Here is a 22,890-nt window from a genome sequence, read left to right as displayed (position 1 = left end):
AGTCTCGCCGCTGGTCAGTCTCTGCAGTCGTCCCTCGTAGGATCAGTCGCAAAGCAAGCAGCGGTCGCTGGATGGTGCCTGGTTGCCCAGGGTGGTCACTCCTTGGCCACAAGGGAGATTTCTTCAGTCTTCTTCCTGAGGTCGAATGTCGAAGGTCCAGAGTTTCTGTTCAAGTTGCAGATTCAGGTTAATCTAGTTTAGCAGGGCTCAGCTAGCTACTGATATACTGGGCTAGTGGGCTGGGCTACCTGCAAGGTCCCTCCTATGGGTGGGACCAGGAAGGGGAGTGGCTACACCCACTTTCCTTTGTCCAGTTTCGCGCCAGAGCTGGGGCTGGAGTGCCCCAGCGCCGGTTTGAACTGGACTATGCATGGGACACCTTGTGTGCCCCAGGCAGTGTCTAGTTTCTCTCATCCCTCCCTGCCCCAATACACTAACTCCTGTCTGGGGTGGTGCTCGCAACTCCCAAGGCAGGAAACCTATTGTCCAAGCCTCCCTCACTGGAAGGACTCCCAGCAGCAGGAGGTCAGACTTGTGTCTGTAGCAACATCCATTTTGTGATGCTGGGGCTCTGGTTAACTTTAACCGGGTAAGTAGGTTTCAACATGTCTTCTCCCTCTAGAAGGGAGGAATAATATCCTCATTGCCAGAAATGGTATGGGGGTATTATCCCAAAGTGTTAGACACCTTACACAACATGTTTCGATAGAGCCAAACCATAGTTACCATAACCGTTTACGATTATAAGGTACTTTAAGAGTATATGGTAGGCTATATCATAGAACAGCTATAAGGACATGGTTCCCAAAGCTGCAGACAGGCTCAGCTCATGCTAGAGCACCATCTCACATGTTACCAAGCACTCTGCCTCCAGGATTGTTAAGGCCTGCCATAGGAGTGGCTGATAGGTACACATGTGTCTATATATAAGGTAGGTATAGGAATACTACACCTAAGCAAGGGGTGATTACACGACCTTGCCCCAGCTGAGTGATCAGCCAGTTGTGTCATAATGGAAGGCCAGGCCAGGGGTGGCACAATACATGCTGCAGCCCCTGGTAGGCCTAGGGTACACCTATGCCCTGGGTTCCTAAGGTACACTATACAGGGGCCAATAAGGTGATCCTTACCAATTGGGTTATGCACCTAAAGTACATAGTATACATTTAGAGAGAGAACAGCTGGGCTGTGGGTCTGATTGGCAGGCCCACAGCCACATCTAAGTCGAAAACCAGTGAAGCAAAAAGTGGGGGTGAACATAGAAAGCAGACCCTACTCTCCTACAGCTCCCACTTTCTCTTTTCTTTTTTCTTTATCCTCTTTAAGGTAGGTGTTTTGATGATATTTCAACATCACATTGGGCTTTGACCGAAACTTTAATTAAACACAGTCTATATTTAAAAAAGAAATCTTTGGTTATCTAAAATATATATTTCTCTTTGGAAAATTATTCTGATAGTCCACATGTTGGCAGAGATTATTAGTGCTTATGAATATCAGTGACGATTCCTATGACATAAAATATAAGTAAGTCACCTAATTTCTCTTCTCGATTTGTTCGTAACTGATCATTGTGTTCTGAAGTTGAAGTACAACAGCTATTTGGGCACTGTATGTACCAAATATGATAATAGCAGAACAAATATTCTAGTTACTTATGGGCACCTTGCTTACATTTTCAGAATGCATTAAGACATCAAAGAAATTTGCCCCACCACTTAAGAAAAAAGAAGATGCTTTGTCAGTTCATGGTTTTAGCAATGCATCTGAAAATGAAGAAGACTCTGCAGCTAGGGGCGAAACACTCTGTCCTGCTAAGCCTGAAGGAGCTGACTCAAAATCAAGCAAAAACAGGCTAAGTACTCGGGATGGAGCAAAAACCAAAAAGAAAAGAAAAACAGAAAATTCTGATTCAGACAAGAAGCAGAAGAGAAAAAGAAGTGAGAATAATGCTTCAAAAACCATGGCTACGGAAGATAAGGAGAATGTACTTGAGACAAATCCTCATGAAAGCTCTCAGAAGATCAAGACTCCAAAGGTATGTCTAAATAGGCGCTTGCGAAGATAAAAAAAAATTGCATGATTTTAGAATGTTAATTTTTTTAAACATAAAGATTTTGTCTATGCACTGGTAAACCCATCCATGGCATTCTCATTTCATACTTCCTGATATCTCTATCCCTTCATACTTGTAGGAGTTTTTAAATCAACAGACAACTACACCACAGCGTAGGCATGTTTAAAAATAAAAAGTCAAGCTGCAGGCCAGATCTGGCCTTGGCTATACGCTTTGTCAGCATGGTTCCATAGCGACATGTCTCCTGTAACCAGTCAGGAAAATGGACACTTTTGAAATGCATCCCATGCTCTCTCCTGTAAAATGGTGTCCACCGGTAGAAGGATAGTTGAGAGTAAGTGTACTAGCACTTTAGTTCTCTAGAATGGGATCATCATTGATAGTTGTACGCATTTGAATAGCCCCGCCTTTGCTCTGGCAATTGATACTGACTGAATTTCACTTCCATAAAAAAACAAATACCTATTCTGTTTTGTAGGATCTTCTTTGATAGTCACAAGTATTGCAATTAGGCCACACGCTGCATGGAATCCTTAAACACTTTTTCTACATATATATGTGTACCAATTTAGGTAATGAATGACTAATTTAACAGCTCCCAAAGTGCTTCCAGTAGCATTGAGTTCGAGGCATGTGGGCTGCTGAATTCATATCTGTGTATAGATCGCCGCCTAGTGTTGGGTCCGAATGTTTGCACGTTGTTGTCCTGGAAGAGTCTTCGAAGTATCCTGAGATAGGTGACTCCTCCCCTGGACCACAGTGCGCATAGGCATCCTCTCCATCCTCAGATTGTTTTTTTCCGCCATTGGGTTTGGATGTGCTTATCTTAGCTCAAGTTAGGAACATTTAGTTTAAGGCCAAAAGGCCTTTAGTTTTCGTCGGTACTGTTCCCGCTCGGTATCGACAGCTTTCTTGCTTAGTTTAGCAAACTTCTTCAAGTTTTCGGATCCGTTTAATCCAACCATCGACCTTACATCGACGATGGAATCGAGGACCCCATTCAAATGGTGTCCTGTATGCCACGCCAAATATCCACATATCGACGTCCACCCGGTGTGCAACAAATGCCTCTCGCCGGATCACGACGAATCGAAATGTATGGCCTGTGCCCGATTCCGATCCAAGAAGACTCTCCGGAATCGACAAGCAGCGAGATTAGAAGCGCACCAATCGGCACCGGCCCCGGCCAACATCTTCAGCACCGAGGACGAGGATGTTGAAAGCGTGGAAGATATAAACTCCAGCCCCGCTTCCGAACACGATTCCCGATCGGAAGACGCCGATGAAGCGCTTTTTCACAGGGAAGAAGCCGACGATGAGGTAGGAGACTACGATGAGGCCTTTGGGGCCGAAGAAGATAGCTCTGGTGAAGAGCAGGGCCTACCCGTCGAAACGGAGGCTATCAAAGTGCGTCATTCTACGGCTCCGGTCGAGGGATCGCCTCCGGGCCTTACCCGAGACCAATCCTGCAGTTCTTCGGCCCCGCCTTCGGGCCCGGCCTCGAACATCCAGCAAGAGCCATTATTACCGAGAAAGACTGGTTTCCCTTCAACGAAACCGAAACCAATCGTCGCACCGGTTCCCCAGAAACCGAAAGTGAAACTAGCAGTGGTCGGCTCGAAGCCCTCGAAGACCTCCACTCCTTCGACGCCAGCACAAACCGTCGGCTCCGAACGCACTAAAAGGGATTTCGGCGCCGAACTCGCTGCTGCGGACATCGGTACCGACCCGAAAAGGAAGGCCATCGGTACCACAAAGGCGCCTCAGCACCCGGCACCGACGCCATCGGCCCCGACCACCAAAGTTAAGATGGCCGCTCCTTCGGAGTCCACTTCGAAGGCAGCGACACGGGTCAAATCATCAACTCCGTCGACCGCTACTACCTCTCCTCGAATCGATGACCTGGTGGCTCCGAAGCAGTCCACGCCTACCTCAACGGAACCACTCGGCACCAAAGAACCTTCGGCGTTCTCGGTGTGACAAGTTGCGGCGTCATTGCAACGCATTAGAGAACGGGCAGCCCTCCAGTCCACGTCGGGCCCCGACCCGAAAAAGGCTCCGAAGGCACCTTCGCCACCAACCAACATCACTTTTGGTTTGCCGCCGTCCACGGCGCCGAAGATGTTCGAGATCCGAACAAGTGTCCGCCAGACAAGGTCCCCATCTACTGGACACTCTCCTACTGAGCCTTCACCGTCCCAATTCATCGACGCCGACACCGGCAGACTCATGCTCCGAAAACGGAAGGTCACGCCAGAGCAGGCCTTGGACTCTTACAGAATCCCTCTAAAGCAGAAACTGCCAGCAGAGTCGGAACCGGTTCTATATGAACGCCTGCATACCTCCTATCCGGATCCCCTGTCCTTTTCTCCGACGCCCTCCGACACGGACGCAATGGAGGATTACATGGGTGATGATACCACCTACCCTAGGGATATAGATCCTGAGGAGCAGCAGGACCCAGATCAAGCTTGGGATGACCCTGCAGACCCGGGTGCCGCAACAGATACCCAGGACACGCAGCTTTACGGCGCAAAAACATCTCCCACAGAGGACACTGCTGCCTTCAATGCCCTCATAGAACGTGCTGCAGCCAATCATGGAGTGCAACTCCACTCTGACACTGTTGAGGACGACTTCTTGGTGGACACTTTCGCCTCCTCTGAGAGGACTGTCAAGACTCTGCCCATGTTGAAAGGTGTTCTCAAGCCAGCAAAGGACATTTTCAAGGAAACAACCAGGGCACGGGTGCTGAACCCCAGGATTGAAAAAAAAAAAAAACCTGCGCCCGGGGACCCTATGTACATTAGGGGTCAGTTACCTCTGGACTCCATGGTGGTTGCTAACGCTCGCCAACGAGCGCACTCGCAAACAACTGGTGATGCTCCTCCCCCAGACAAGGAGTCCAAAGTGCTGGAGACCTCAGGCAAGAGGATTGCAGCTCAAGCAGCAAACATCTGGCGCATTGCCAATACACAGGCCCTCCTGGCTCGCTACGATCGTTCACACTACGACACGCTAGAGTCACTACTCCAACATCTGCCAGACGAATACAAAGAGGCAGCAGAGCTCCTCATCAGAGAGGGACAACTTCTTACAAACGCATCCATTAAGTGCGCACTAGATGCTGCCGACACAGCTGCGAGGGCGATAAACACTAGCGTCATGTTACGCCGACACGCTTGGTTAAGAATCTCCGGATTCAAACCTGAGATTCAAAACAACATCCTAAATCAGCCTGTCAACCCCGACTACTTATTCGGACCAGAAGTTGACACCACCTTAGAAAAGATAAAAAAGGACACTGACACTGCAAAGTCAATGGGGGCCCTGCAAACGCAAACATTTCGTAGTGGCTCCTTTCGTCGCCCCGGGAATAGGGGAGCAGCTAGAGGACAGGGGTCACAGCAGACATACAATAAAGGGGGCACACAGAGTACCTACGATAAAAACAACAGAGGTGGATATCGTGGCTCCAGCACCAAGGGCAGAGGACGCGGTTACGGCAACACCAGGTCCTCACCCAAGAACAAACAGTGACGCCCTCTCCCTTCCCCCCGACCACGTAACACCTGTCGGGGGGAGACTCCAGCGGTTCCTGTCCACGTGGAAAGCCATCACCACGGACAGGTGGGTCAGGGATATTATCCAGCACGGTTACTGTCTCGAATTAACCTCCACTCCACCCACAATACCGCCAAAGCACCGTCCTATGTCCGCAGAGCACTTAGCATTATTGCAGCAGGAAGTGCTAAGTATGCTGCAAAAAGGTGCAATAGAGGTCGTACCCGTCAACCAGCAGGGGACAGGGGTGTACTCCCTGTACTTCCTAATCCCAAAAAAGGACGGGTCGCTCAGACCTATACTAGACCTCAGACCCCTCAACTACTACATTCTGTCGGAGCATTTTCATATGCTCACCGTACAGCAGGTTCTCCCGCTGCTCAGCCAGGGAGACTTCCTAGCCACTCTAGACCTCAAAGATGCGTACTTCCACATACCCATCCACCCATCACACAGGAAATATCTCAGGTTCACTATTCAGAGACAGCACTATCAATTCAAAGTCCTCCCCTTCGGCGTGACAACAGCACCCAGGGTCTTTACAAAGTGCCTAGCTACAGTGGCTGCACATCTACGGCGACGACACATTCACGTCTACCCTTACCTGGACGACTGGCTTGTTCAGGCAAAGTCAGCCCAGCAATGTGCCAGCCACATGTCCCTCACCATTCACCTTCTTCACAGTCTGGGATTCTCACTAAATTACCCAAAATCACATCTACAACCCGCACACGTACGACAGTACCTGGGCGCGACAATAGACACTCTGGCAGCCACAGCTCAGCCAAATTTAGTGAGCGTCAACAGCATGCAACTGCTGATCTCCAAGTTCAAACCACAACACTCCCTTCCTGCAAGAGTGTTCATGCAGTTGATAGGCATGATGGCCTCCTGCATTTTGATAGTCCCGCACGCGAGACTACATATGCGCCCGCTTCAGGAGTGCTTAGCACGTCAATGGAATCAGGCTCACGGGCAATTAAAAGACCTAGTGTTGGTGAGCAGTCGGGCATACAACTATCTGCATTGGTGGAATCCACAAAACCTTTGCTAGGGCCGACCGTTCCAAGAGCCTGTTCCACAAATAATACTGACGGCGGACTCGTCTTTCCAGGGATGGGGAGCTCATGTACTCAATTACACAGTGCAGGGACTATGGACAACGCAACAAAAGAAGATGCACATCAACCTTCTGGAACTGATGGCAATCTTCCTAGCAATGAAGGCATTCAAAGTACACTTCTGCAACAAAGTCGTGTTGATCCGGACGGACAACATGACTGCCATGTACTACATACAGAAGCAGGGAGGAACACACTCTCCACAGTTGTCTCATCTGGCTCAGAGCATGTGGAAGTGGGCCATTCAGAGGAACATATTCCTCATGGCGGAACACCTCCCGGGCAAGGACAACCAGATGGCGGATCTGCTCAGCAGACACAGCCACCAAATGCACGAGTGGGAGCTACACCCATCAGTACTCCAACCGTACTTTCAACAGTGGGGTCACCCAGAGATAGACCTATTCGCCACAAACGAAAACGCAAAATGCCAAAGCTTTGCCGCCAGGTTCCCACATCCACAATCGCAGGGCAATACGATATGGATGAACTGGTCCGGCAGATTTGTGTACGCTTTTCCCCCAGCGCCATTAATACCACTGGTGGCACGCAAACTGCGACAGCACTCACTGACGCTTATCCTAGTTGCTCCAACATGGGCGCGCCAGCCATGGTACACCACCTTTCTGGAACTTTCCGTGGTGCCGCATCAAAGGCTGCGGATAAAACCTGCACTTCTAACGCAGAGCCATGGCGAAATTCAGCACCCAGATCCGCAACAGCTGAACCTGGCAATCTGGCTCCTGAAGTCTTAGAGTTTGGCTACCTAAATCTGCCACCTGACTGTATGGAGATCATCAAGGAGGCCAGGAGACCCACTACCAGAGCTTGCTATGCAGCTAAATTGAAGAGGTTTGTCATTTACTGCACCCACAATGACATCAACCCGCTAGACGCATCCATTCAAAACATAATCTGTTACCTCTTACACCTATACTGATGCAATCTAGCATACACCTCAATACGCATCCATTTAACCGCGATAGCAGCCTATCTCCAGAACAGGCAGCACCTCTCTTTATTCAGAGTATCTGCCATCAAAGCTTTCTTGGAGGGACTTAAACGAGTAATTCCCCCGAGACACCCGCCAGCACCAGTGTGGAACCTCAACTTGGTCCTCACCAGACTGATGGGTCCACCCTTCGAACCTCTCCACTCGTGTGAGATTCAATTCCTCACCTGGAAAGTAGCTTTCCTAGTAGCAATCACTTCCTTAAGAAGAGTTAGTGAGCTCCAGGCACTAACCATTCAAGAGCCATTCATACAGGTTCATGCAAACAGGGTCGTACTGCGTACCAACCCCAAATTCATGCCTAAAGTAATATCGCAGTTCCACATGAATCAAACTATTGAACTGCCTGTTTTCTTTCAGAATCCACAAAATGTCGCTGAAAGAATGCTCCATACACTAGATGTGAAAAGGGCCCTCATGTACTATATAGACAGAACTAAAGACTTTAGGAAGACAAAACAACTTTTCGTTGCCTTTTCTCCACAACACAAAGGCAACGCCATCTCCAAAGCAGGTATAGCCAGATGGATCGTTAAATGTATTCAAATTTGCTATCAAAAGGCTAAGCGCACATTAACGATTCCCCCACGAGCCCACTCAACACGTAAGTTAGGGGCGTCCATGGCTTTCCTGGGAAACATTCCTTTACAGGAAATATGTAGAGCAGCCACATGGTCCACTATACATACATTTACCAAACACTACTGTGTAGATGTACACTCAAAACAGCAGGCAGCTGTAGGACAGGCTGTTCTCAAAACTCTTTTTCAGACCGCTGCAGCCGGCACTGGTGGCCGCCGCTAATAGGAGGTACTGCTATGTATTCTATGCACAGATATGAATTCAGCAGCCCACATGCCTTGAACTGAATATGCTACTTACCAGTATGCATCTGTTCTTGGCATGTAGGGCTGCTGACATTCATATCGCCCACCCTCCTCCCCGGCGCCTGTAGCAGCTGCAGCTCTCAGAATTACTGTATAGCATGGTCATCACTTTCTGTATCTACTCCATCACTGCCACAATGGCGAAAAACAATCTGAGGATGGAGAGGATGCCCATGCGCACTGTGGTCCAGGGGAGGAGTCACCTATCTCAGGATACTTCGAAGACTCTTCCAGGACAACAACGTGCAAACATCCGGACCCAACACTAGGCGGCGATCTATGCACAGATATGAATGTCAGCAGCCCTACATGCCAAGAACAGATGCATACTGGTAAGTAGCATATTCAAATTAAGGCCTGTCAACTGCTATTCAACCAAACTTCCAAGTTTTCAGCTTTATTTTTAAAAAAGAAAAGGAGAAAAAAACTTTTAATAAGGGGAAACTCTTTACAGCATAATCCCAATGTTGTTCCAGTTAACCTAACTTGAAAAGCATGTTAGAAAGAATTTAGTTGAATTGAGAAATCAGAAACTGCCCCTTTCAGACTCCAGCAGTCTTTCCCATCCCCTCATGAATTGTATCTGTAGATGCTAAAGAGGTCCAGTTATGTTTTTTTCCCAGCTTGTGCTGAGAGATTCTTAGAACACTTCTAAGGGTATTAAACCCTATCATACTCTATTTTGTAATTGTAAAACATTTTCAGTCTACACCTGTAAGATTTCAGTTGACATCTTTGATGTTTCAAGAGTTCAAGCCATGAAGTTTGATTTTTTTTTTTTTTTTTTTGTCTTTTTTTCTCCACTCCTCATTGGCAGAGAAATGCCATCTAGTGAATGACCCACGTTCCCTTTATGTGGTTTTTCTACCAAATTCCCATACTTTGGAGAAAACCCATTTTATTAAAAGATGTGTTGGAGGACCCTAAAAGTCCTTCCAGGCAATCACCTCAAAGGTATGATAGAGGCAAAAATCAGAGAGGCGTAGCAGTGCTGTAAAGCAGCGAGTGAAGGGGCTATTTGTAATGGGATTGTGTTCTCTGTCCATAACAACTCGGCCAGGAGAGAGAGCCAGAGAGAATATAGGCATAAAGAATATCGTCTTTGAAGGCCATTTGGCCCATTCGGATGTAGAGGGGTCTGACGTACTTGTGGCCGGCTTGCCGCCAAAGAATAGCTCAGTGCCAATGTCAACACTGAGATCCTTTGGAGGTTTAGCATAAATGTTTAAGGCATGGATCATCGCTCCACTCGTGGTCAAGGCACTAAACTTCGAGTCACTCAACATTGAGGCATTCGGCTCCAAACATTTATTGTCAAAGCAGTCGTGGTTGATTATACATCTTTTTTTATATTTATTTATTGGATATTTTAGCAATTACAAAAACACAAAAGATTAGCAATTAGAGCAATGCAGTGTGCACCATAGATGCAGGCATATATGGACCATAGATAAAAGCAGATGTGTCCGATATGTCTGACGCTTAGTGTGTTCAGCACAAATGTCTCATTATCTATGGAAACATGTACAAACAATCATGCGAGAGCTGTGCATTATGTTGACGAATATAAACCTTTGATGTCAAAAGAAAAATCCTCAAGAAGCATTTGTCTTTAAAATCTCCACAGAAGAATTTGTTCTGAAGATAGTACGTTTTCTGCAAGATCCGATGCATTCTCCATTGAAGCCATTTGATCGTCTTCTTTTTTACTTGTAATGTGATAATCCAAAAACATTTCCTGTACCAAAAAGGCCCCAGAGTGATCTAGTGATCCTTAAAAGGCTCTTTCATCACCAAAACTTAACCAGGGAGAACAGGTACTTTCTGGCTGGTATTACTTTGTCAAATCTTCCCACTTCAGATATCCATATGACACCTCACATGAAAGGAAAAGGAACAGTTTTCCTGCTGTTTATTCTAAATCTGCCTCAGATACAGATTCAGTATATTACTCCAGTATTGGAACATCCATAGATTCATATACTTGAATAATTTCCCGTTGTTGAGATGGGAGTCCCCGGTATATATCAAAATAGCAATGCAAAGTTAACATAAAATTGAAAAAAGGCCTAGGCCCATTTAGTTTTGTAACACATCAAAGTTGTTTTGTAAAAGAGACCAAACTTCTCTTCCAGGGGATCCTCATCAGTAGACATAAGCACTGAATATTCCCACCCATGTGCGGGGACCCCGGAAATAATAAAAATTATATATGAAACACACATATATATATACAGCTCTGTATATGTATAAACATATATTATTTTTTCCAAGCCAATGCAGCCCCCATAATAGGCTAGACAATGTAGATCTAAATATCCAATAAAACGTCATAGGTATAATAATACACCCAAATCGCTCTTGAGAAAGAAAAGAAAAACACTGTGCCAAACACAGATCCATAAAACATTGTTAGCCTGCAGGCTGCATTGCAATCCAATACCATAGAGACTGAAAAGCCTTGTACAGGTAAAAAACTGGCACCGTTCCTTTAAGGCAGCCCTGATTCCAATATCCCATCATGCCTCAGGGGTGACAGTTGGGTCAGTTGTTCTTTCCGGCTCCTTCTGTCAGGACCCTGGAATTCAGCTCTCTTCATTAGGTCTCGGCTAGCGAAGGCTGCGCTTGCGCAGTCTCGCTCGCGAGATTTAATAACTTGGAGAAGAGGGACTTGAACCCGCCCCTCTTCTTCCCTCTTCTCCATTGGCTGGCCTCTTGAATGCTGGCCAGCCATTGGAGAAGAGGTTTGTCTCTCCGAACAGGCCCCGTCCTTTTCGGATTCGGGGGCGTGTTTTTTGCTACTTTTCTCATTCTCTCCTCCAGCCAATGGCAAGAGGAGAGAAAAGAAAAACACGCCCCGAATCCGAAATCGCCGCTGCCTTTCTCCGAGGCATTTCTGCTTCGCCTCGGAGAAAGGCAGTGGTGTGTGTAGTATCGGGGTAGTGTGCTTGTTTTTGGTATTTTTTAGGCAATTTTAGTTGTTTTTAAACACGCTTTTAAACGTTTTTAAACGCTAAAGTGATAAGCTCCCTTAAAACGTTTGACGTCAACCTCATGGGGTACCACCAGCTTGGCCGATGTCAAAGTAATTTAGTTGTAGTAAATTCCTAAACATTTACATAGAATCTATTGATAACAGTCATCCGCCGTATTTGAAAGCTGTAGTTTAAATGTTAGCGGCTAACTTCTGGTCGAATGTTTCTTTCTAATAACTGATAGTGTTGCTGTTGTCTGTCGTCTAGCTGAGGTAGCTTTCACTTTCTGTCCTTCTTTTGTTTCTAATGTCTATTCTGCCTTGATGGCTTTTCGCGTGCTGCCTTGTGGAATGCCGCGATGACGTCACGTAGAGCCAGCCCCTCCGCCGGCAGCCTGAGGTGTGGGCGGAGCCTGGTGCCAGGGGGCGGGGCGTTCCGTCACTCCTGGAGACAGTCTGAGCGCTGGCTCAGGGTAGGGAGAGGCGGCGGGTGGAGGAGGAGTAGAGCCCGGCGCCGTCGCAGCCCGGGCACCAACGGTAAGCAGGAGACGCAGGGAGCCGGTGACAGAGGGTGGGGGGCCTATCTAGTCTTTAAGGACTGTTGGCGGGGTCGGTGAGATGAACCTCCCCCCGTTGGAGCTCACGTGCCTCTGACAGCTCTGGGCCTCAGACAGGTTGTTACCCTTGACTGCCAGCTCCCAGGCCACTCTTAAACGAGCGTAGTGCCACGCTGCATATGTATGTAATTACACACATGAGTACAGTACTTCCGGCCTCCTAGGCTATACCTGCACAGTGCCCACATGCGAACTCATCACCTCTCTCGTTGTCCAGCGCCCTGAGGGCCTCGGTAAACCTACACAGTGCCCCCAGGCCTCCTTAGATCGGATACATTGCACGACATTTATGCCCGTTTCAGGGATCAGTGTGTAGCGCAGCACACAACCCAAGGCCGAGATTCATTGTAGGGGAAGCGTCATGCCCCTTCCCGATCCGTACACCCGATCCTTCCACTACATGCTTACCACTCCATAGGTCACCCCAAGTCTCCCGAGGATCCTCCTTTCCAAAGAATGTACATGATGCCACCATATTTCCATCCACTTTAAGTATCCCACGGGTCCTTCTGGGCTTCCTCTTGTCATCATGGAGACAAGCGGTATACACGTACGCTGCCCCCGATCGCCCTAACTCTCTGCCCTGGCATCTTATTATCAGTGGAGATACCGATCCTTCAGTCTTCTACCCGCAGATTGCTCCCAGAATTACCTGTTACAGCAGAGACAGACCATTCTTTTTCTGCTGTCACATGACTGCATCATACCGGCAATACCTTGGCATCCTTTAACCGGCACGGAGCTCCCTCGTCTTTTGCCAACAGAGATCACAGAATCACACTTCCGTTTTAGATGAAAACGTGTTTACCAGTGTCTGTGACTTTCATGTTTCATCATGGTGTCCCATGCTCCTTATACCAGCAGAAATCCCAATAGCCTCCGCCTATTCTCACACTTCCGTTTTAGATGAAAACGTGTTTACCAGTGTCTGTGACTTTCATGTTTCATCATGGTGTCCCATGCTCCTTATACCAGCAGAAATCCCTATAGCCTCCGCCTATTCTCACAACTTCTCTCTCTCAAAACATCACTACCTCACTCTCTAGCTCACAACCTCACAACTTCACTCTCTCTCACTCACTACCTCAATCACTCTCTATCTCACTACCTCACTCTTTCTATCTCACTAACTCACTTTCACTCTCTCTTTCACTACCTCTCTCTATCTCACTACATCACAACATCACTCTATGCTTATATATCACTACCTCACAACATTCCTCTCCCTCACTACCTCACTCTTTCACTACCTCACTCTCACTACCTCACTCTCTATCTACCTCACTCTCTATCTCACTACCTCACTCTATCTACCTCACTCTCTCTCACTACCTCACTCTCTATTTCAATACCTCACTCTCTCTCTCTATCTCACTACCTCACTCTCTCTCTGGTAATGCAATAGGTATCACATATGCAAAAAAAAAGCTAATGCCAATAGAAATGACAATGCCATTTTTTTAGGGATACAAAAATGATAAAATAATAATGAGCAATACCAATAGCTCTACCTATAATATTGCCGAGACTGTGGAAATGTGGATTTCCCTGATCAGTTATGTCCCCTATCTTGGACCCCAACGGTTCTATGTGCATGTTACAAATACATGTATGTTCCCTTCAGTTCCAGTTTCGAAGACGCAAACACATGTGCGTCCACCGTTAACATGTCCTCTGTCAGATCCGCCATGAATGGGCTGGATATTCGATTCCTAAGTATGAAAGGCCACCGACTTTATATGGCTAAGTTACTCCATTTTTACAGTTCAGGCAAGTAGGCCCGATTCTGTCCTCAAAGCCTTTCCCTGCTCTCTGCCTCTGACAGCTTCAGCTTGAGCTTGCATCTGTGACCATGAACTTTGTCTCATTCTCTGTGCGGCCCACGAAGCCTGACATCAGCCTATTCTCTGCCAAGAGCTGTATTTCACCTTCGAATTATCTGCTTCCCCCTCAGCCGATGCATTCCTGCCTAGTAGCTTAAGTAAACATTCCTCCAGTTACCAAGCAAAAGGCCCGGTTTCTCTGCCCTCATGCAAGTAATTCATAGCCCTGTCACCATGGAATATTCCCATCCCCTCGCATTCAGTGTAGACACTTAGACGCTTGTACACACACACACAGTCAGTATAGAATAGATTCTGTCCGAGAGCCCTTCCCTTGTGGATAACACAGTTCTTTAAACATAGGATATTAGATATGATTTGGGATTAGGTTGACATAACCCCAGACTTTTGTCTCCACATGTAGAGCTAAATGTCAAGTCCCTTTCACCCTCTAGTTGCACGTCTATCACACGTCATGCTGCTGCGCGCGCATCTCTGCCAAGTATTTCTGCTGACATTGCGAAATCATCTCCAGGTATCCACCCACACATGACAATTTACCCCTTATCATCAAGTGGACGCCCACATGGACGCCCACCTTCACGCCTACTTACACGCCCACATGCTCTTATCTCATTCTCTCTTGCTCTTTTGCTTACGTACAATTGAGAAATGTATATATACTGTACTCTGTGAATAATGTTTTGAGAATATTGAGAATACTTTTCAGCCCCGTCCAGATCCTTTTTGGTGATGGAGATATTCTCCCTTTGACTCGAGTTATTGGAATAAAGCCCTTTATGAATCTGATACCACAGACTCAGCCTCTTGCTTTATGCATGATCCTATTGTTAATATTTAAAAGTCTGAGAGCGTGATATTTTATTTACCACAGAATGGCGCCCGAACAGTTTAATCTCTTTCCCCACACGCCGGAGATGAAGGTCCTGTTTTGCCCCCTTCCATAGCCGTGATGGACTTCAAGCGTGCACGTCGCGGGTTTTTCCCGCCAACTCCCTCAGGCCACCGAAGGGGACAGACTGCGACAAGGCATCCATACGAGGCGGTGAGGAACGCAGATTGTCTACCCAGAGCCCACCTGCGAGAGAGCTGCGTCTGAGGTATACAGAGGCCCACCAGGTTTTCAAAGTCCCGATGTCCAGAGGGTCCGATGTCCGCAGTCGTCGAGTCCAGTCCATTCTCTGAGGCCTTCCGTTTCAAGGAGCTACTCGGTGAGTACCATCGCCGGGGAGGCGTGTTGACGCGCACATAGGTTGTGCCGGTCAAGACGGATTTGGGTACACAAATCCGGTCTGCACTGTTTAGCAGTGTATATGTACTGTTTAGCAGTATATCAAGTATTCCGAAGTATTCAGTTATTGTCAAGAATTCAGCGTGGTGATTAGTTAGGCAGACTGTCATCATTGTCGGTCGTTGTTAAAATGTTTAATGTTTAATGTTTAAAGTGTTCAAATATTGTGGTATGAATGATTGTTCATTGTTCACTGTTCATTATTGTGTTTTTTTCGTATTAAGTGAGTTCAAGAGTAAGTATCAGATCAGTTGTCAATATGCCGCTCTTCTCGAAGTTAAGACAGATTACTACCAGAAAAGGGGTGCTTGAAGAAGCAGTTCCTATTCCTCCTAGGGACACTACAGGACATTTTATTTTTCACAAGCATGGCTTAGACGCCATATTATTCCTTGATCTATGGGTGGACTACACCAAAGAGTTACCAGAAAGTCAGAGATGGCCCGTAGCTGGGACCTGGGATGCCGAATGTATCATGAAAGTCGAAGAAGAGTTGTGGAAGAGGAAAGCTAGACAGTCACAGAAAGACGCTGTTGAATTATGGCGTAAAGAATAGCATAGACGCACAGAGTAAGCGCTCAGAAAAGAAGAGAAAAGTAGGGAGGATTCAGACAAAGCCCGAGAAAACGTGTTAGTTGAGGAAGGTATCTGAGTAAAAGCAGAACAAGTAGATGGACAACGAAACACTCTTATGAAAGAGAAAATGTAGACCAGCTTGGAAGGATGCCATTGAGTTTTTGGCGCAAGGCGTCACATAGAAGGTCAGAGTAAGTGTTTCACGAAGCAGAGAGGAGTGGACTGGAGTCTGGAAAAGCCAAGGATGAGATGTTACAGGAGGAATTTTGAGCTGGTAAAATGAGCGCAGGCTGACAGAAAAAGAAATACTGACGTTGCTGGTATTTATCCCGTCCTTTCAGAGGACCTAGCAAGAGTGGCCCCAGTAAAAAGACCAGTTATAATACATATATTAATTACATAGTAGCCCAAAGGTTCTTGAGCCCCCCACCAAATGAACAGCGCATAGCTGGTGTTTACATGGTCCAACATTTGACTACGTTGTCAATAGGAAATTGAGAGGGGTGCAGCTAGAGAAGGAGCAACTCCTGTGATTTGATGACACCCCTAATGTACAAAGTGTTAACGAAAAATAATTAGTGACAAGTTTAGCTTGGAAAAAGAATTGTTGGTATTTCGAATTTGCAAATTTTTCATGAATACAGGTTTGTGTTCTTGGTGGTCCAGTGAGCCAATGTGCAGGGTCAAGTCGGTAAGATTATGACCCCCTGAGTGCAAATTGTATGTAAAAATAATTTTTCAATTGAGCGAATTATTGCAGTTTTTATGGAATTGAGTAGTCTTTTTGTCTTTGACAGCTTCAGAGTGAGGAGAAGGTGGGGGCCGTGTAGAGCAGAATGTGATACAGAAATCGGAGACAGATTCGGACCTTGTAGCCAGTGTAGGTGGGGGCCGATGAGAGGAGCAGAACAGGGCACTGCTTAGAAGGCTTCTCTGACATCGCATCTGTGTAATGCCTGCAGCTGGAGAGCCTTGGGGCCAGGAGTAGGAAAAACAAACAAAAGATGGCTGGCAGCCCAGGCTCAGGCCGCGCTGAGGGGCTATTTTTAACTTCTCTGATAAGACAGGGCAGCTGAGAAATGTAAGTCGAGAAAGATTCCCTTGTTCTATTCTGTGCAAAACAAGTGCCCCGAGGAAATGTCTATGGAGAAGATTTGTTTTATTTTTTAGCAATTGTTATATTGCTTCTGGTCAGAAAGTAAAATGTTGCTCTTGCTTGGAATTTTAAGGGCTATGTGCCTATATAAAAACGATTTTCAAATTCAGACATTTTTGAATTGTGGCCACAAGCTGCCACCAGTTGCATTGGATAAATGATCCAGTGGTTACGGGTCTGTGAGGAAAGATGTGGGATGCATCTTCGACTAGGACATGAGGGTACATTGTGTACAAAGAAGCATAGCACATTTTTATAAAAAAAAAAAAAAAAAAAAAAAAAAAAAAAGAGACAGGTTCGTGTGTTCGTCATTTTTTGATTATTGTTGCTGATCCTGTGTGTCAGACTTGACGCGGTCATCATTGGGATGACCCACTGCCAGATGGGGTTGTATAGGGCAGGTAAATACGTTATTGATTATAAGCCTGACAAATTAAGCAGGCCAGAATGTTCGCATCTGAGCTGTAGGTACTGTAATTGCGCATCGCTGCTCATTTATATATGTTAGTGTAATTATCCATGCTTTCTGTGCCCGGTATACTGATGGCTTGGCACAATTACTAAATTTCACAGACATGATATTACCATTATCATGCTGTCAAAATAGCAGACAACACGTTATCAGTGTATGTCTAATTGGTGTTGGAGATGAATGAAACAAAAGAAAAAGGCTATGCAAGACTAAAATATTTTTCACATAACTGCCTTTCTCTTATAGACAGGCAGCCTCGGTCATATGTTTCCAGATTGGACATTAAGGAACAATTATGATCTGTGCATTCGCATTTTAACTCTTGAAAGGCCTGTTTTAAATAAGGACTGCCACCACAGAGGGACATATGAGGCCCGGTATTTAGGGTAATGAGAAAATATCTGACAGGATTTCCTTTTTAAAGTTTGCTTTAGTAAGCTCATTCTTGTGAGTGGTGGCCCCAAAAGTTGACTTGTTTTTGAATTAGGCTATTTATTGTATAGGTGGAAATTATTGCACATTGACTGATTTCTTTAGCAGATAAATTATTAATTATCAACATTAACAACTGTTCTTAAACTTGGTTTTCCGAATATTTAGGTAATTTAGCATTCCTATTAGGGCCTCCTAGCATTAATATTGACTTCAGGTTGGTGTAGGTTCATGTAATAGGGACATTTGCATATGAGATGTCATTTGGCTAGCTTATGAGCTAACACAATGAGGTTTGTACATTAATTTGAAGGATTTCTCGCCGTTTCACATACGCTGTGTATCTCCTATAATTTTGCTTACGCCCAGTAGCTACACACAGGGATTAATAGTATTGTCAAGACACAGGGTGGCCCCTGAGGAGGTTCGCTTCCCGCTAGCCCCTTAAGAAATTAAGCCCCTTAGAAATTAGCCCCCTTAGAAATTAAGCCAAGGAAATAGGTATGGTGTTTTCCCCTTTTTCTCATGTTTTATTGTGATCTTTCAGGGGAATTAGTCCAAGCCCCTAATACAGCTTCTACTAAAGTCCTCCCTTGGACACAAGAACACACTGTGGCATTTGAAGAATTAAAGAGAGCTTTATGTCAAGCACCAGTTTTAGCAAACCCTGATTACAACAAATCGTTTATGTTTTTGTGACAGAGCGGGATGGAACAGCACTATCTGTCCTAACACAAGATCATGCAGGAAAACACGAGCCCTGTGCTTATCTTTCTAGTACATTAGACCCAGTAGCACAGGCTTTGCCTGCGTGCCTAAATCAGTTGCAGTAACGGCCTTAGCCATAAGACAAAGTGACTCGATAGTGCTGGGCCACCCTCTGACAGTACAAGTACCACACGCAGTAGAGGTTCTCTTGAACCGGACACAAACACAACACCTGACTGTAGCTAGACTGACGGATTATGAGCTGACGTTATTTCAACCACACATAGAGATCAGACGATGCAACATACTGAATCCCGCTACCCTTTTGCCCTCCAGTACAGAAAGCGTTTCACCACACAACTGTGTTGAAGTAATACATACCGTGACTAAACCAAGACAAGACTTGACAGATGTTGCACTCCCAGACCCCGAGCTAACACTATATGTTGACGGCTCATGCATGAGGACAGGGGCGGGAGAATTAGTGGCAGCATATGCAGTGACTGCTGATACTGTAATAATAGAGACTAAAAGAATAGACATATTGTCAGCACAAGCAGCAGAGCTCATCGCCCTGACACAAGCGTGCATAAGAGCTAAGCACCTGAGAGTAAACATTTACACCGATTTTGTGGAGAGAAAGAGGTTTCTTGACCTCTCATGGGGCCAAGATACAGCATGGCCCCCTTATTCAAGCCCTACTGGAAGCAATACATTTACCAACAGCCATAGCTATCCTAAAATGTAAAGCACATACTAGAGCCACAGATACCATTTCCCAAGGCAATGATCTGGCAGACCGAACTGCTAAACAGACAGCTCAGACCCCACTAGACATGACAAAATCACAGATACTATCACTGTCCAAAGCCATGACAGTTAGGGATCCTTCCAGGGATGTACAAGACATTCAGACACATGCTACTGTAGACGAATTAAAGAAATGATCGGAACAAGGAGGGGTACTGACTGATCAAGGTTGGATGACAAAGGGCAAATCCACATAGTTTCTTCCTGATACCATGGTACAAGTGATTATAAATACCGCACATAGTCCTGCACACTTAGGAGAGAAAGCAATGATAGATAGCTTACAGAATATATGGTTCAACAAGCACCTGCGTGCAGCAGCGAAACAAAAGGTCAGAACATGTATGATCTGTTGCCAATTCAATGCAGGTAAAGGCATTCCGATGGAACAAGGTGGATTCCATCCACCTGACCACCCTTTTGAAGTGCTCCAAATGGATTATATCCAAATAAACAGATGTAGAGGTTACAAATATGTCCTGGTACTAATGAAGCAGGTGTCCCTTCTGTTAGGGTATACCTGGAAATTCCATTGTGTGCGACATCCTGAAGCAGCAGGCCTTGTAGAAAGACATAATCAGACATTAAAATTTGCGCAGACAAAGGTATAGATTGGATGGTAGCCCTGCCGGTTGCCCTCTTTTACATGCGAATAGTAGCTCATTCTAGAACAGGCTTATCTCCCTATGAAGTGGTCTTTGGTAGACCACCAAATATGTGGGGCACTACAATGCCTAAAAGATTACTTATGTTGACAGTAACATGCTGACAGATTACCTGGCTTCCTTGATGTCTGCACTACTCTCTTGTTGTTCGCAGGTTGCTGCCGCCTTCCCTGACAACACCCAGGTCAAAGAATACTCCATCGCTCCTGGATGACAGGCGCCGAAGTCAGTGCTCTGGACCACGGGGACGGCCGTTAAAGTCAAAGTGCACCTTCACCACTCTTTTACAAAGGAAAAAAAACTTTGAACTTGGATTTTGAACAACATTTTCTAGAGGAGAATGCCCAGAAGTTTCCACAAAGCTAAACCTTGATTCAAAAAGTCAGAACCCGTTTGATCAATTAAGTCCACTAGGTGGTGAAGCGGTTGAACATGTATTCTGGCTCGCATAAGATCTTGGACAATAACAAAGCAAAAATAAGAGTTAGATAAGAAGCAAATAGATGTATAGTGACTGTAATTTTTCAATATCTTAAGAGCATCACGATAATATGTATCAGCTTAATACTACATGCTATTTTTCCTCCTATTGCCTCACTTTTACACTCCTCCACTAATGATACCATAAAGCACACATTTAGTGATCTGCCATCCTATGAGCTATCATATCGACTTGCCTTACGCAACAATACCTTTATTCAGATGCTGCACCATTCACATCAGACTAGCAATGCTACAGACTGCTGGGTCTGTGGCCGACTCCCCCCCCTATCAGAACTATAAGGGAGTTTTGCCCCTTTATTCTCTATCCGTTCACACACAATGGCTCCTGTGGAGCATGGTTTAGTTTGATTAATTCCCTAGATTCGAATTCCGCAGTTTATCAAGACAACTGGGTATGGGGAAACCTGAATTTAGTTTTTGCTTAAAGTCTGCTACCCTAACAAGGAGGGACTTCCCAAAAGAACAGGAACTGATCTAAGAAATGAAGTATATGGATTAGGTAATTTTACACTTAACCTCATGATCCTGAACGTTGAATCTGAAGCTACACCAATCTTGCCCGCCATGTCCGTATTCCCAGTAAAAGAGGAATTATGTATAAGAAAGAATGGCTCCATACACATGGGCCATAGTAAATGCACCACTGTAATAAAATTCAGTGATCAAGGCAAGTCTACATTTAGAGCTTCTCGTCATTCCTACTTTATATGTGGCCAGACCGCATATATACGCTTACCTCTAGATTGGGATGGTACCTGTTACATAGCATTCCTCCTACCACCTGTTTTCCTAGCTCCTCCTGATTCTCATAGAAATACTCATTTAGTACACAATAGACAGCAGAGAGATCTCCCAATTGTCAATTACACTGAAACAGCATGGGAAAAATACACAGATTTCAATAAAGGTTTCTTTCCCTATATAGGTACAGTTACCAATAGTAAGCTGATACGTAGATTAACCAGAACCCTTGAAGCAGTAGTGAACGAAACTATTTCCGCCTTAGGCAATTTAACAGAAGAGCAGTCTGCTATGCGGATTGTTGTGCTTCAAAATATTCTTGTCCTTGACGTTATCCTGGCCGATAGGGGCGGAGCTTGTAGGGTCATCGGATCAAGCTATTGCATTTTTCATACCAGAAAATTCGCCATCTGTATATAAAGCCATAACTCGCCTTCATAAGATTGTAAGCCAGATACACCAGAATCCAGGCACCTGGACTTGGTCCGGTTGGTTTTGGAGTGTATTATCTACCTTCGGATGGAGGGTCCTATCCTTCCTAGGTATTGGCCTTCTCATACTATTCAGTTGCTGTCTATGCCTGCAATGTGGACCAGCGATTTGTGGTCTGTGTGCCACATCGTGTATTCCACATCAAGGTTTTCGCTCAAGATCCCGGAAGAAGAAAGAAGAAGAAATGATGCTCCATGAGCAAATCGATGGATTAATGAAGATTGATGTTTCTTGACGGGCAAGTAGGGGACAAGGAGGGAATGTGGAAATGTGGATTTCCCTGATCAGTTATGTCCCCTATCTTGGACCCCAACGGTTCTATGTGCATGTTACAAATACATGTATGTTCCCTTCAGTTCCAGTTTCGAAGACGCAAACACATGTGCGTCCACCGTTAACATGTCCTCTGTCAGATCCGCCATGAATGGGCTGGATATTCGATTCCTAAGTATGAAAGGCCACCGACTTTATATGGCTAAGTTACTCCATTTTTACAGTTCAGGCAAGTAGGCCCGATTCTGTCCTCAAAGCCTTTCCCTGCTCTCTGCCTCTGACAGCTTCAGCTTGAGCTTGCATCTGTGACCATGAACTTTGTCTCATTCTCTGTGCGGCCCACGAAGCCTGACATCAGCCTATTCTCTGCCAAGAGCTGTATTTCACCTTCGAATTATCTGCTTCCCCCTCAGCCGATGCATTCCTGCCTAGTAGCTTAAGTAAACATTCCTCCAGTTACCAAGCAAAAGGCCCGGTTTCTCTGCCCTCATGCAAGTAATTCATAGCCCTGTCACCATGGAATATTCCCATCCCCTCGCATTCAGTGTAGACACTTAGACGCTTGTACACACACACACAGTCAGTATAGAATAGATTCTGTCCGAGAGCCCTTCCCTTGTGGATAACACAGTTCTTTAAACATAGGATATTAGATATGATTTGGGATTAGGTTG

At 45.7% G+C, this 22,890-nt stretch overlaps 1 protein-coding gene across 2 annotated transcripts in view; it reads left to right on the top strand.

Moving 5' to 3' along the window:
- The window catches only part of ZCWPW1 (zinc finger CW-type and PWWP domain containing 1), a 1,624,070-nt gene that overhangs the window by 100,586 nt on the left and 1,500,594 nt on the right, over positions 1 to 22,890 (top strand). For both annotated transcript variants that reach the window (XM_085639318.1, XM_085639317.1), the window contains exon 3: positions 1,683 to 2,038. In XM_085639318.1, the coding sequence (XP_085495444.1) occupies positions 1,683 to 2,038 (356 nt within the window). The remainder of the gene's footprint in view (positions 1 to 1,682; positions 2,039 to 22,890) is intronic.

This window comes from Triturus cristatus, chromosome 12, assembly GCF_964204655.1.
Source record: "Triturus cristatus chromosome 12, aTriCri1.1, whole genome shotgun sequence".
Classification (NCBI taxonomy): Eukaryota; Metazoa; Chordata; class Amphibia; order Caudata; family Salamandridae; genus Triturus; species Triturus cristatus.
Note: the sequence above shows the minus strand (reverse complement) of the source record. Positions and strands in the feature narration are given on the sequence as shown.